The sequence below is a fragment of the Aotus nancymaae genome, unplaced genomic scaffold (assembly GCF_030222135.1).
Source record: "Aotus nancymaae isolate 86718 unplaced genomic scaffold, 86718_ANA_hifiasm-v0.15.2.pri h1tg000006l, whole genome shotgun sequence".
Lineage (NCBI taxonomy): Eukaryota > Metazoa > Chordata > Mammalia > Primates > Aotidae > Aotus > Aotus nancymaae.
The window spans coordinates 40,035,310-40,049,706 of record NW_026988417.1 but is presented as its reverse complement, the minus strand read 5'-3'; the positions used below and the strand labels follow the sequence as shown (position 1 = coordinate 40,049,706).

At 43.4% G+C, this 14,397-nt stretch overlaps 1 protein-coding gene and 1 long non-coding RNA gene across 2 annotated transcripts in view; one reads left to right on the top strand and one right to left on the bottom strand.

The window, feature by feature from the left end:
- Positions 1-1,048: 1,048 nt before the first annotated feature.
- On the bottom strand, positions 1,049-12,987 carry UCHL1 (ubiquitin C-terminal hydrolase L1). Its single transcript, XM_012474985.3, has 9 exons — positions 12,940-12,987; positions 12,823-12,834; positions 12,204-12,332; positions 9,048-9,198; positions 7,467-7,552; positions 7,344-7,391; positions 5,931-5,997; positions 4,952-5,010; positions 1,049-1,482 (listed from the first exon to the last, which is right to left on the bottom strand). Exons 1-9 carry the CDS (start codon positions 12,970-12,972, stop codon positions 1,396-1,398), a joined length of 672 nt encoding a protein of 223 aa, XP_012330408.1. The 5' UTR covers positions 12,973-12,987; the 3' UTR covers positions 1,049-1,395.
- Positions 12,988-13,221: 234 nt separating this feature from the next.
- LOC105732704 (uncharacterized) overlaps positions 13,222-14,397 on the top strand; it is a 44,683-nt gene continuing 43,507 nt past the window's right edge. The window contains exon 1 of the long non-coding RNA XR_001111040.3: positions 13,222-13,391. This is a non-coding gene — a long non-coding RNA (uncharacterized LOC105732704). The remainder of the gene's footprint in view (positions 13,392-14,397) is intronic.

Genomic DNA, 14,397 nt, shown 5'->3' with positions numbered 1-14,397 from the left:
ATAACCCTAATCAGAAAAAACGATTAGACAAATTCCAATAGAGGGGGACCTTACAAAATACTTGATGGTACTCCTCAAATTTGTCAAGGTCCTCAAAGAATGAGAGAAGTCTGAGAAACTGACACTGCCCAAAGCAGCCTGGTGAGACACGGCAACTAAAGTAATGTGGGATCCTGAAACAGAAAAAGGGTATTAGGTAAACGGCCAGGAAATCTAAACAAGCTATGGACTTAATAGCAATGTATCAATAGGTTAATAATTATGATGGTTAATACTGAACATCTTGATTGGATTGAAGGATGCAAAGTATTGTTTCTGGGAGTGTCTGTAAGGGAATTGCTAAAGGAGATTAATACTTGAGTCAGTGGACTGGGAAAGGCAGACCCACCCTCAATCTGGGGGGGCACCATCTAATCAGCAGCTAGAATAAAAGCAGACAGAAGAACGTATTAAGACTAGACTGGCTGAGTCTTCCAGCCTCCATCTTCCTCCTGTGCTGGATGCTTCCTCCCCTCCAGCATCAGACTCCAGCTTTGGGACTCTCGCACCTTTCACTACAGAGTGAAGGCTGCACTGTTGGTTTCCCTGCTTTTGAGGTTTGGGGACTCAGACTGGCTTCCTTGCTCCTCAGCTTGCAGAGAGCCTACTGTGGGACTTCACCTTGTGATTGTGTGGGTCAATATTCCCTAATAAACTCCTCTTTATATACACATCTATTAGTTCTGTCCCTCTAGAGAACCCTGATTAGTAATAAAAGAAACTAGGTAGGGGGTTAATGGGATGTCTACAATATCTTCAATATTTTTGTAAGTCTAAAATTGTTCCACAAAATTTGCCTATTTAAAAATTTTAAAAAATTAGTTTCTACAGGTATACATAGGGAATATAAATGCAAAAAAACCAGACACACACCAATATTTTTATGGTAATTTTCTTAGCAGCACTGTATGGAGTTACTTATATGGAAAATAGTCATCTATTACTACCAAAATAATCTGATATATTAGGGGGAGGGCAAAAGAAAATTAGAACCAGTTGTGGCTATCTCTTATCAGCAGAAAACTTTTATTCCTTTTGAGGACAAACAATTAAACCACATCCAAGGTCTTAACTTACGAACAGAAACCAAAGTAGCCATTGAAAGCATTAGATATTGGGTACAAGACATACACTGGGGAGAACGCTTCGCCATCTGAAGCTCACACCACACTGGCCCAGTGGACAGCTGTGCACTCTGCTCGTGCTTGGGTGTGGCTGAGGGGAAGGCATGTCTGCAGAATGGAAGGAGGACAGCTGTGTTTCTCAAGTACTAAAGCATTTTAGACTGCATGGGGAGGTATATATTTTCACGTTGAAGGGAAGAGGGGAAAACAGCAAAGTCCCTCCCACAGAGCATTAGGCTGCCTTGCAGAGAGCCACGGCAGAGAAGCGGACCTCTCCTTGCTCACGCTCGGTGAATTCTCTGCAGACCTTGGCAGCATCCTAGAAAGGAGAAATGTCATTAATATCCAAACAGCAAGAGCTCAAAATGAAAGTCACATAGGGAAAAGGAACTCCAAGGTCTATTAATGCTCAAAGTTCACCCTCATCAACTTTAATTCCATCATTAATTTAAAAACCAGACTTAAAGCAAAAAATCAGGTGATGGGAAGACAGGGTCACATCATAAATTTACTTCTTTCTCACTTCCACAAATGGTTTGCTTCCTCACCTTGTACCTGGTTTTGGAAAAGTTAAAAAAAAAAAAAAAAAAAAAAAAACTATTCATGTTATTTTTCTCAAATACAAAGATTGGAAATTGATCTTTCTTCCATAAGGTGGCATAAGAGAGAAATTGTAACTGAGAAATTTCCCAAGAGTAAAGACAATTGTCTTCTAAGTAAACATTTTAAAAAACAGCCTTAAAGTTTACCTGGTATTCCAGGTACAGACAAGCAATGGAACCATAGAGATTTATGAAGTGACATGTGTTACCAAAACATAGATGACAAATACTGGTAAGAGAAAATTAATCCCAGTGTTACTGACTTCTAGGATATAATTGTTTTGGGATCAAAAATATCAATTACTCTGTTCAATCTGTAAAAAGCCCAATGGAAAGATAGCTCTGTAAATCATAATATAAGACCTTGAAGGAGAAAGGGAATACTCTATGATACAGAATAGTAATGAAACATCACCCCTAAAATTTAGAAATCACCAACTCAGTGAGTTTGGACCAGACACAGCTCAGGCCTGCAATCCCAGCACTTCGGGAGGCTAAGGCAGGGGATGGCTTGAGCTCAGGAGTTTGAGACCAGCCTGGGTGACATCTCAACTACAAATTTAAAAATTAGCTGGGCATGGTGGTGTGCGCTTATAGTCCTGGTTGCTCAGAAGACTGAGGTGGGAGGATTGCTTGAGCATGGAGTTCAAGGCTATAGCAAGCCACGATTGCACCACCGCACTCCAGCCTGAGAAACAACAGAAGACCTTTTCTCAAAAAAAAAAAAAAAAAAAAAAAAAAAAACAGTATCTGGATTGACATCAATATTTTATCCTCTACAGGTTTTTTAATATATCAATATTCCAGACCTGTCTTCCCTGAATTGACTTATAAGACATACAATATTGATTTCACTATCAAAGCTGTACCTTTAAAGAGAATAACCATCTTCTACAGAGCCACTGTGCAGAGACCTAACTCATTCAAGTTTAGGATATTTGGGTTAAGTGCATGTATCTTCTCACCAGTTCAATAATTTAGTACAAAGTTTAGACAACCTAAAACATCTTTAACATATAGAACCAGCCTTACTCAAGGTAAGAATTTTAACTAAAATGCTGGTTTACTTTAGAAACTCTCTTAATTTTAAATGAATTTTAGAATAGTTAAAAAAAAAAAAAAAAGCTGTGGCTGGGTCCTGTGGCTCATGCCTATAATTGCAGCACTCTGGGAGGCCAAGGCAGGAAAATCACTTGAGCCCAAGAGTTAAAGACCGGCCTGGGCAACACAGTGAGTCCCTCCCCACCTCATCTCCATAAAAAAAAAAAGTAACTAAAAACCTTTTACCTTCCCCACACCTTGTAAATTCTACTTGTGTAACACTTGTAAGTATTCTAATGTGGGGCACATTTTTATATTAGTGCAGTGTTAGATGAGTTAGCATGTACCTTAAAAGCTTTACTAGAAGGACCAGGATCTTTCTTCCAAATACAAGACAGACCAGAAATTCCACCTGTTTTCTTATTCTCACCAAGTAAATTCTGACTCTCTCATGCAACCCCTCCATCCCATCCTACCTCTCCAGGTCTATTCTTCATTCCCTATTACTAATCCCATATACCTCTTGAATACCAAGAATTAGCTTTAACTGATCTCAGGTGTGTCTAACAGACAAGCGCACTCAATCCTCCCTATTACAGTGGCATAATGTGGTCCACTAGCATCTTGGGGCTAGCAGGTCTGTGAGGTTCCAAAGAGAGGTCTTTTGTAAAGAAAGGTCGTATTGGTATTGTACAGTGGCTAAAGAGCACAGACTCTAGATGCAGGCTAACTTTTATTCTGCTTTTTCTTCTGAGATAGAGTCTTGCTCTGTTGCCCAGGTTGGAATATAGTGGTGAGATCTCAGCTCACTGCAACCTCCACTTTCCCAGGTTCAAGGAATTCTTGTGCCTAAGCCTCCTGAGCAGCTGGGACTACACGCACACACCACCATGCCAGGCTAATTTTTATATTTTTAGTAGAGATGGAGTTTCACCATTTTGCCCAGGCTGGTCTTGAACTCCTGAGCTCAAGCAATCCTCCCGCCTTGGCCTCCCAAAGTGCTGGGATTGTAGGTGTGAGCCACCGCACCTAGCCAGACCATCTAGGTTTGAACCACAGTTTGCCATGTAAGTCACTGATCTCAGGCCTTAAGCTCCTTGCACCTGAGTTTTCTTGGCTCTGAAATGGGGATAATACCTAACTCATTTTGTCATTAAAAGATTTCTACAAAAGATACATATCACCTAGAAGAGCACCTAGGTACAGGGGGTCAGAAAACTGCAGCCTATGGGCCCAACCCAGCCTGTGCTGGTAGAGAACAGCTACGTACATTCATTTAGAGAGTCTCTATGGGTTGCTGAGCCATATACCATGCAAGGACTAAAATATTGTTTTTGGCTCTTTATAGAAAATGCTCGCTGAGTCCTGGTCTGCACACAGCAAGTTCTTCAAAGATCTGATACTATTACTACTACAAATGAAGTATAGTTGTATCTTAACAGCATTTTGTGTGTTTTTTTTCTTCAAGCACAGCAAGCTAGGAACAGCATTTTGTATTTTATCATAATTAAGCAATTTTCCTTTACAATAGCAAACTGATTCAACTCTAGAGACTCATTTTTGGGTAAAGAGGCCTAGAATAGTCCACCAACCTTTGTCTAGAATCAGGTTTCTGTCCAGGATGGTTACAAAGTGATCCTGGATGTTAACAGTTTTTGTCAGGTGCATTTTAAATCTGCTTCTCTTGTTCTTGTGACCATAAACCGTGTGGGAAGAAAAAACTCCTAACTTTAACCACCTAACTAGAATCTATAGTACACTACTTCCAAGACTGACCCAAATCTTAGAGGGATTATGAAAGGCTGCTGTTCCATGAGCCTTTGGCTATGATGTAATCTGACAAGAGGACAATGGTCACCTTAATTCCACCAGGAAGCAAAGCAATAGCTTTCAGGCTAATTCTAACTGTGGACTAAAGACAGCACATGAAACAGATTACTCAGGGCTTCTATGAAGCCCTGTCTAAAACCACTTGCAATAAAATAAGGTAGATAAAATTACTAAGATGATCTTTTAGCCCTAAAGACTGCTATTAATCCAGACAATTGATGCTGGCTGTCCTGGAAGAGTGTTAGCACTTCAGAATAGAAAATTTGGCCAAAGAAATATAGGGCCCATTAGGAAGAGATGCATTCCAAAGATGACCTGCAGCAGGGTGTCTTCTGAACTGGCGCCATGGTTCACTGGAAAAGGCATTCGTCCATCTGTAACAAAGAAGCCAGGCATGTCAGTTTTCTCTGCATGTTTTCTGGCTACCATGCTTACTTAGCCAAGAGGGAAGTTTTAGATTCATCCAAAAACCCCACGGCCAAATCCATAAAACGAAGCCTGGTTATGAAGCAACAGGCTGCAAATAAGGTTCAAGTGTTCCTAGACATCCATCCCAGGCAATTCTAATCTACAATTAACAGGATCGCACAAGCTCAAGTCAGCTACCGCGAAGGAGCCTGTGCCCCCAACTCTTGCAAAGGGCCACAGAGCCAAAGTCAGATGCAGTCTCTGGAGTACAGGAAAGGTGGAGGCAAGAAAAGGAGACACCTGAGATTTCATCTGCCCTCCAATGACTGTAGATTGCCCTCATTATTCCTTTGCCTTTGTAAACCCGTAGGTGATACCTTGGCTTGAGACAACACAGTTGCAAGTGTTTCTCCATTAATACAAAAGGATGAATCATACAAGGTGGGTCTTCTTTCCTGATGTCATAAACTAGTTAATAGAAATTACTCCAACATGTCCGATTCTTTTTAAACAAGTAAGGTCATATTCAGGCACTGATCCTTTTTCAGACGAATTCTTTGCCCAGAAAGGATACTAGGGGATGCTACAGATGAGAAAATCTGATCACATATACCTTGACCTAGCACTGATCTGATCTATTCTCTTCAATGGTTTCTGACTAAAGCCACTGATCAGGTATTACAGCCATTGATTAGGTCAGTTGCCTGAGGAAGTTGCTCTGGGGATAATAAGGGGTTAAGTGCCCTCATGAGAATACTTTTTATTGTGGCTTTATAAACAGTGATATGCCAAGGGCCATAAAGTTACACAACAATATATCAAGAGAAATTCAGTCTGAAAGAATGCATGAAACTACACTGGGTTCCAAAAATGGAGTGAAACATACCAAGTTCATAGAGGTGGCCATCCACGTTGTTAAACAGAATAAAATGGAAATTCACTTTGTCATCTACCTAAAGAAAGTCAAGAAATTGTTTTGAAAATGAGTGTAAGCTGAGTTATTTAAAAAATTATCTTGCAATTGAAGCAAAATATGCTTGGTCTTGCTTTTATTTTTTAAAATTGTAACTAATATTTATGTATGTCCTGTATTAGGCCCTATTCTAAACTCATTAGGAAAAAAAAACTGTCAGAACAACTCTATGAGGATGCTACTACTACAGGCTTTTTGCTGAGGAGAAAACTGAGGCTTAGAGAGGGTAAGTATATCTCAACCGAGGTCAAGACTAGAAAATGGCACAACCAGCTGTAGTTATAAAGACACTGAGATCTGGCTGGGCATGGCAGCTCACACCTGTAATCCCAGCACTTTGAGAGGCCGAGGCAGGCAGATCACTTGACCTCACAGAGTTCAGGACCAGCCTGGATAACATGGTGAAAACCCATCTCTACAAAAAATACAATTAGCAGGTGTGGTGGTGTGCACTTGTAATCCCAGCTACTCAGGAGGCTGAGTTGGGAGAATCGCTGCAGTGAGCCAACATTGCACCAGTACACTCCAGCCTGGGCAGTAGAGCCTGACCTTGTCAAAAAAAATAAAAGATTTAAAAATAAAAATAAAAAGGATACTGAGATCTGACTTAAATTTAGCAGTTGACTCAGAGGCTCTGATCAGATTATGGCATATTCAAGCCTTCTAGAAATTGTCCTATGTGGTATATTTCATTCTCCCCAAGAGCCTATGATATTATTTGAAATGCTCAGTATGTAGGAGAGGTGTACACTCTATAAGACTTATTTGGAATTTTTTTTTTTTTTTTTTTTTTTTTTTGAGACAGGGTCACCCAGGCTGGAGTGCAATGGCATGATCTCAGCTCACTGCAACTTCTGCTTCCAGGGCTCAAGCAATTCTCCCACCTCAGCCTCCTGAGTAGGTGGGACTACAAATGTGTGCCACCACACCTCGCTACGTTTTGTATTTTTTGTAGAGATGGGGTTTTACCACATTGCCCAGCTGGTCCCAAACTCCTAGGCTCAAGTGATTTGCCTTCCTTGGCCCCTCAGATTGTTGGGATTACAGGCAGGAGCCACTATCCCTGGCCTATAAGATTCATTTGGATCTAAACAAAATACTGTCAATTTGAATTTACTCAAGATTATTTCAATGGCCAATACAATTTCTGAAGAGCCTTTTTTATGAACAGGTCTAGTCAAAGCATTATTTGGGTAAAACTTTCTGGTGTCATTTGGCCCTGGGTAGATAACATTTGCTGTGTTCCAGTAAGAGATTCCTGCACAATTTCAGTGGAAACACAGATGGCACCCAGGCAGCCTGGCTCTGATTTGTATGTGCATTTACCCGACATTGGCCTTCCTGTGCCACGGCATCATGGGCTGCCTGTATGGCCTGTGGAAAAAAGAAGATAATTACCACAAAAATCTCTAGAGTTATTTAAAGGCAATGCTCTGAAAGTTCTCTTACCTCATTCTTTTCAAAGCATTTTGCTCTATCTTCAGGGGACATTTTCTCTGTTTCAGAAAGAAACTGTTTCAGGACTGATCCGTCCTCTTCAAAAAAAAAAAAAATCCATGTATTAATATAGATAAAATAGTACAAATGGGTACATATTTATTATTGACTTAAGCCTTTGCTGATCACGTTGAGCTACCTGAATCTTTAATACTGCCTACAGGCCAGATGCGGTGGCCCATGCCTGTAATCCTTAGCACTTTGGGAGGCGGAGGCAGAGGCAGGTGCATTATGAAGTCAGATCAAGACCATCCTTGCCAACATGGTGAAACCCCATCTCTACTAAAACAAAAAATTAGCTGGTGTAGTGGCTCGTGCCTGTAGTACCAGCTGCTAGGGAGTTTGGGGCAGGAGAATAGCTTAAACCTGGGAGGTGGAGGGTGCAGTGAGCCAAGATCGTACCACTGCACTCCAGCCTTGCCACAGAGCAAGACTCTGTCTTAAAAAAAAAAAAGAAAAAAGAAAAAAAAATACTGCCTCCACTTTGGGAGGCCGAGGCAGGTGGATCACGAGGTCAAGAGATCGAGACCATCCTGGTCAACATGGTGAAACCCCATCTCTACTAATACAAAAAATTAGCTGGGCATGGTGGCGCGTGCCTGTAATCCTCCAGCTACTCAGGAGGCTGAGGCAGGAGAATTGCCTGAACCCAGGAGGCAGAGGTTGTGGTGAGCCGAGATCGCGCCATTGTACTCCAGCCTGGGTAACGAGTGAAACTCCGTCTCAAAAAAAAGAAAAAGAAAAAAAAAAAATACTGCCTCCAGGGTTGTAGACGAGCTGTACCTTTTCCCCTGGCCTTTTTTTTAACCACTCTCTATTCACTGCTTTCAAGCCAGAGTCTCTCCGTTCTGTCAATGTGCCAAGCTCTTTCTTGCCTCTGTTCCCTTCCACACCCGACCCCTTTTCCCTCCCACTTCACTCCAGTCATTTTTTTCACAGCACTTCATTTGTAACACGTACTTGGGATTTCTAGTACCATAAAAGCCGGGGCTGCCTTGTCTACTGCTGTATCTACAGCACCTAAGAATGCACAGCTAACATCTATTATATACATGAAGTTATTACAATGTTCTAATCTAAAATGGTTCCCAAACCAAGATTATTATTTTGGGGTAGAAAATTCAACCTCAGTTATTAAGACAGAAAATAAAGATCTTGAATAGAAATGTGAAGAAACAGTCCAGCACAGAGACATATGACTGGCTAACTACTGGCATAAGCATTTTGTTACTGCTCTGTGTGGATTAGCCTAAGAGACATTAATTACAAAGCAATAGCAAGAACAACTTATATTTCAAAAGAGCTCAATTTAAACTTTCAGCTCTAAACTTGTATTTGTTAAATGGGATTATTTCAAAATTTGGAAGTGCCAGGAATTCTTTCTGAGGAGATTATGAACCAGATTAAGCGTTTGACACCGTTATAAAATGGTTTCAAAAGGTACAGCATCTCTGACCTTGGGAACACATCTGTTTCTGAACTCCATGTTTCAAGTTCAAGCACAGGATGACTGGCCTCAAAACCCACACCTACCAAATCCCAGTTTATCTTGATTATTGGCCACTGCATGTATAAGTCCAATTGTGCCACAGGAGTTCCCAATGGTCTGCTTCATGAAATATACTTTAGGACTAACTTCTTGTCCCTTCAGCTCTTCAATCTGTTTTTTCCTGAAGTTCTCATGCTGTAAATGTAAAAAGCATTTTGACATCTCAGAATGAAAATGCAAAGAACAGATGGCAGCACAGTGAGTTCTACCACCTAAATGGAAACACCAGTGGGATGTGTGACCAGGAGCCTTGGTTCTAGATGCTGGCTGACTTCCAGAGAAGGGCCCGTCTGTCTGCCTCCCACACCCACGCCAGCCAGTGGGGCTCTGAGAGGTTCAGAGACTCCACCCCAGTGCTGCAGTGCAGTGACTGCATTGGATACAGCCCAAGGCTCTGTCTAGACACCACTGCAACCTTTCAGCCCGAAATAGTGTCATGAAGTCTGAAAACAAAGAAACTGGTTCATTATTTTCTAACACTTAACAACTGTATTTCACATAGGCATCCTAATCAAGTTTCAGTCAACTGAATACCCAACAAGAGAACCAACTGGTTTACATTTCACTATTCTTTAAAGTTCTACTTCTATTTGGCCCAAGTATACTTCGCTTCAAAAACAAAAACAAGCCTGAACTGTTGAAAAGAGCAAGTGAAAGACATTAACCATTCCCTCTCCCTTCTTTTTAAGGAAGGAAAGACAACTGGTCCAGGGTATTGGGCTGTGATTTTACAAGAGGAAGATGTGACACTAGCTTGTTCTTGCCAGCTAAACAGTTTACTTTAAGAACAGATTGGCAATTTGAGGAGGAGGAGGACAGAAACTGGTAAATGAATGGGACTAGGAAACGGATTTCCTCAAAACATCTGCTAGCTTTCTGTACAGTAATTGAGTGAGCTTGTCTGAACTTTTCACTAACTAGTTTTAAAGACCTTAGAAGTTATGACTTCTTGAGCCAGGATCAGTGGCTTGTGCCTATAATCCCAGCTACTAGGGAGGTTGAGGCAGGAGGATCACCTGAGCTCAGGAGTTTGAGACCTTGTCTCTAAAAAATAAAAATAAACAAATTAGGACTTCTCAGTTAAAAAGCAGGGTGCTAACGCTATACAAACACTGATTTCCCATAACAAGCAAAACCAGACAGACCATCAAAAACATATTTCCAGTTCTAGTAGCTTTACATTACCGCACATGAACTGAAGTTTAAGCCTGCTCGCTGGTACTAACAGAAGAATAAGATCTCTTACCCCAGAAGAGCAACTTAAACTCCCACTAGCAGAACTTTTTCCCTTCTATCCTCAATTTAGTATTCACTGACCAGTAAGAGTTTCTTTTTTTTTTTTTTCTTTCATTTTCTAGGCTAATTAGATGAAATGTTAAAATGGGGCAGGAGAATAGCTTGAACCTGGGAGGTAGAGGTTGCAGTGAGCCACAATCATGCCACTGCACTCCAGCCTTGCCACAGAGCAAGACTTCGCCTCTCAAAAAAAAAAAAAGAAAAGAAAAGAAAAAAAATACTGCCTCCAAGCATCCTTTAAGGCTGCTTGAGCTCTTCCATGGAAATCACTCCGTAAATAGTTCACTAGCACTTAACATTTCAGAAGTGGTCCATGTAGGATGTCATAACATTCCCTTAGCCAAAAATTAAATGCCTTCCAAATTAACATCTTTAGGAGTCAACCTATAAAACCTCAACTTTTCTTTAAATTGGCTTCAGTGTTTTGTCCAGTAGCCATTCTGTGTAGCAGAATAGGCGCTCGATCAATCAGATAGGTTGAATTGAAGCTAAAGGACAAAGTATGGAGCTCTTTCAAACATAGCACAAACTAGAATGTTCTCTAACAAGATCCTGCAAAAGGAGAACAGTCAGCTTTTAAAGGCAAACGTGCCGCACCACTGCCTCCCAGAGGCCTTTCCTCTAAATGCTGCTCAAAACCTCCGAGTCATCATGGTTGCTCTAATAAAAAAGCTCTGTGTGATGCTCAACTCGAGACAGGAGACCGATTTGGTTAACCAGGAAGCTAATTTGACTTCCAACAGTTTGACCGCTCCCTTTTCGCCCAAGTAAAAGACTTTAGCAATAAAAATATGTTTGTGAGATCATCTTAGCTGTAGTAAGTGTTTTTACCCATAATACTTAGCTCATTTACTAGGAGGAAGGCTTGGAACGTCCCATAGGACTTGATTATGGTTGGAGATGCTTCTAGAACATCTAGCCTTAGGACCGTGCTTCAGTTAACCTCACTCTTTAGAGTGATGCTCAAGTTTTGCTAAAGCTAATTTCAGCCACTCCCACATCAGCGGTCAAGTGACAGCAATAGGAGATAGACAATGCCATGCTAATTACTGGGATTCCACAAATCACAAGACAGCAAATATTCCAGCTATATTTTAAAAAAAAATCTGACGCTGTCTTTGAGATACATCTATCCATGTACACGTGTAGGAGGAAAACCATTTAAAGGGAAATGAAGAGGTGCTTTCAAAACTGAGCTAATAATGCACTATTTCATTTAGCTACAAGGTCAGAGTGAAGAAGGAGGTTCCCGCACAGAAACCATACACAAATGATTAAGCTTTAAGAAATACATTCAAGAGGCTAAACCCAAGTATGCAAGTGGTGGGAGTTAAGAGGTGAGAAGAATCCCCTAAGACCATCAGAAACCCAGGCAATGGAGGCGGAGAATCGGCGAACCTAAATCGCTTCCCTGCGATTTAGGCCAGCCCTTCCCCCTCCGTTTTACAGCTAGGTGGGCGCCTGAGAAGCAAACAATGAGTTGACAGGTTACAGCCCTAAAGGGAACCAGAGGCCATTCCCCGGAACTGGAGGCTCGAAAAAGCCCAAGTTCAAGGGAACTTATGAGTATGATAAATTATTTCCCTGGATAACAGGAACGATGGAACTTGAGATGCTGCCTCTCTTCCAAATTTAAGGCAACTGCATGGGCGAGAAGGCAATAGGCACCGCTGGAACAGGAGCCCAGGGAACAGGTACCAAGAAAATGCAGGCTCCTCCCTTCCTCGGTGGCGGGCCCCGCATCACCTACAGGGAAAGGGGCGGGGAGGGGAGCCCCCGCCGCCTCAAGTTGGGGAGCGGCGTGCACTGCCCGGGGCCAGCGCCACCCGGGGCCCACGCCCTACCTGGGCCGTGAGAGGAAACAGCAGCAGCAGCGCGCAAGCAGGCGCTGGCACCGAGCCCAGAGACTCCTCCTCCAGCCCCAGCACGTCCACGAAGCGCCACTGACCGGCGACCCCCAGGCGGGACAGCACCTGCAGAAAGGAGACAAGGCGGCCAGGCGCACGGGGACACGCGAGTCGCGGGCACCTACCAGGGGGCAGGGGGCGGGGCCAGCAGGCGCGCGCCCTCCGCGCCCACACCCGAGCCTAGGAGGAGCCCCAGTCCCGCCCTGCTACCCCCACCCGAACCGGCGCAATGACACAGCACAAAGCGCGGCCCACACGTGGCGCCCGCGAAGCCCGTGCATCCCAGTCCGTGCTTCGCGCGCCACGCCCTCAAGAGCTCCGCCCTGCGCTCGCCCGCCACCGGGCGCAGCCCCTCCATCTCCCCGAGACCGGTTTCGTAGTCACCCCCTAAATGCAGGGACGCGGGGAGGGCGCCCGGCCCACGCCCCAGCCAGGCCGCCTCCAGCGCGCTCAGCGGGCGGCTAACTCCCTGCCAGCACCAGGAACCGGTCGGTGGGCGCCCCCGCCATGGCGTTCCCGGGGGAGGGGGCCAGAGACGGCGCGAGACGCCACTCACTTTGTTCAGCATCTGAAAGGCAAATGCAAAGAAAAAAGCAAAACCAAACCAGTCAGCGACTCGGCTCCCTCACCGTCGGCCTCGCGCTCTCCGGGCAGCGGTGCACCTGGCGCTCACCTCAGGGTTGATCTCCATCGGCTTGAGCTGCATCTTCGCGGAACGCCAGCCAGAAGCAACCCGCAGAAGACGAAAAACAGCTAGCGGAACCGCCCAAGCCGCCGCTTTAAAGCGCCGGCCAGACGCACTGTGAGGCCTGCGCAGGGGGAGCAGGGGCAGAACCAAGCGAGGGGGAAACGGCCGATCGCGGCCAGATGGGTACGAACCCCCCCCTTGCGCAGCGCGTAGTGGCACGACCGGGCCCCCAAACCTCGCAGTCTCACTCGCCGGTGAGATAATGGTGGTTATGGAGACGGGATTTGTTGGTGGGTGTTACTTGAGTGTATGGAGCAGTCTTTTTGATGGAGTCTTTAATTTGGGGCGAAGTTTCTGGAAACCCATCCTTTCTACCATCCCAATAACTCTAAAGCTCTGGTTTCTGAAGCATTTAAGAAAAAGCACAAATTCAACAGGTATATATTTAATATGAATATGAATGTAAATGTATAACCTCCCCCCAAAAAACAGCAGTTTTGCGTTTAACCTTAGACAATCTCTCTTTCATATTAAGTCGAACCGATACCGAGGTTCTTTTTTAAGTGACTGCCTAGAATAAAACAGAATCTGGTAGATAACAGCTATTGCAGTAGGAATGCTGATGTAATGTGACTCCCGGGGAAGAAATGGTTGGTCCTGGGAAAGAAGTAGAAAGCTGGGGGATGTGAGGGTAACACAAGACATAGAGAAGGCAGGCGGTTGGAGACTTTAGAAAACAGATCCAGGGAAAAGACGGGTATGCTTTTGAGCGAGAGATTGTAAAAGGAAAAGAATTTTTAAAAGAAAGGGAAGCTTTGAAAAATAAAATTTTTGAGTTCACCGCAGAATACTCCCAATGAAGAAGAAAGGGAATGGCAACCAAAGAAACCACTGTTCTCTAGTGATCTCAGGTGGGGTTTTCCCACCAACACATTCAAAAGATGGAGAGAGAAAGCATAAGCTGAAGAAGGAATTCTAAAAGGGACCAAAATGTGTAAGAATTGTGCCAGGAAAGCTAAGTTGCAGAATAAAATGAGCTTGCAGAAATACTTGGGTAGCGAAGGAAGCAAGAAGGTTGAGTTTTTGTTCTGTTTTGTTTTGTTTTGTTTTTTTGAGACGAAGTCTCACTCGTCGCCCAAGCTGGAGTGCAGTGGCACAATCTCGGCTCACTGAAACCTCCGAAAAGGTTGAGTATTTAAAAAAAAAAAAAAAAAAAGGCTCCGAACGAAATGATGATGGTAAAAGAACAGACCTTCCACTCAGGAAGTTGAGGTTAACAGATGATAGAGGAAAGGGAGGGAATCAACATTTTTTGAGTTGTTTCTGGGGATCCTTTGCATGTACTGTCTCACTTAATCCTTATAGGAGCCCATGAAGAAATCCATATTAGTGCAGTTCTACAGATCAGAATCCCAAGCTTAGAGAAGTTAATTTGCTTAAGAT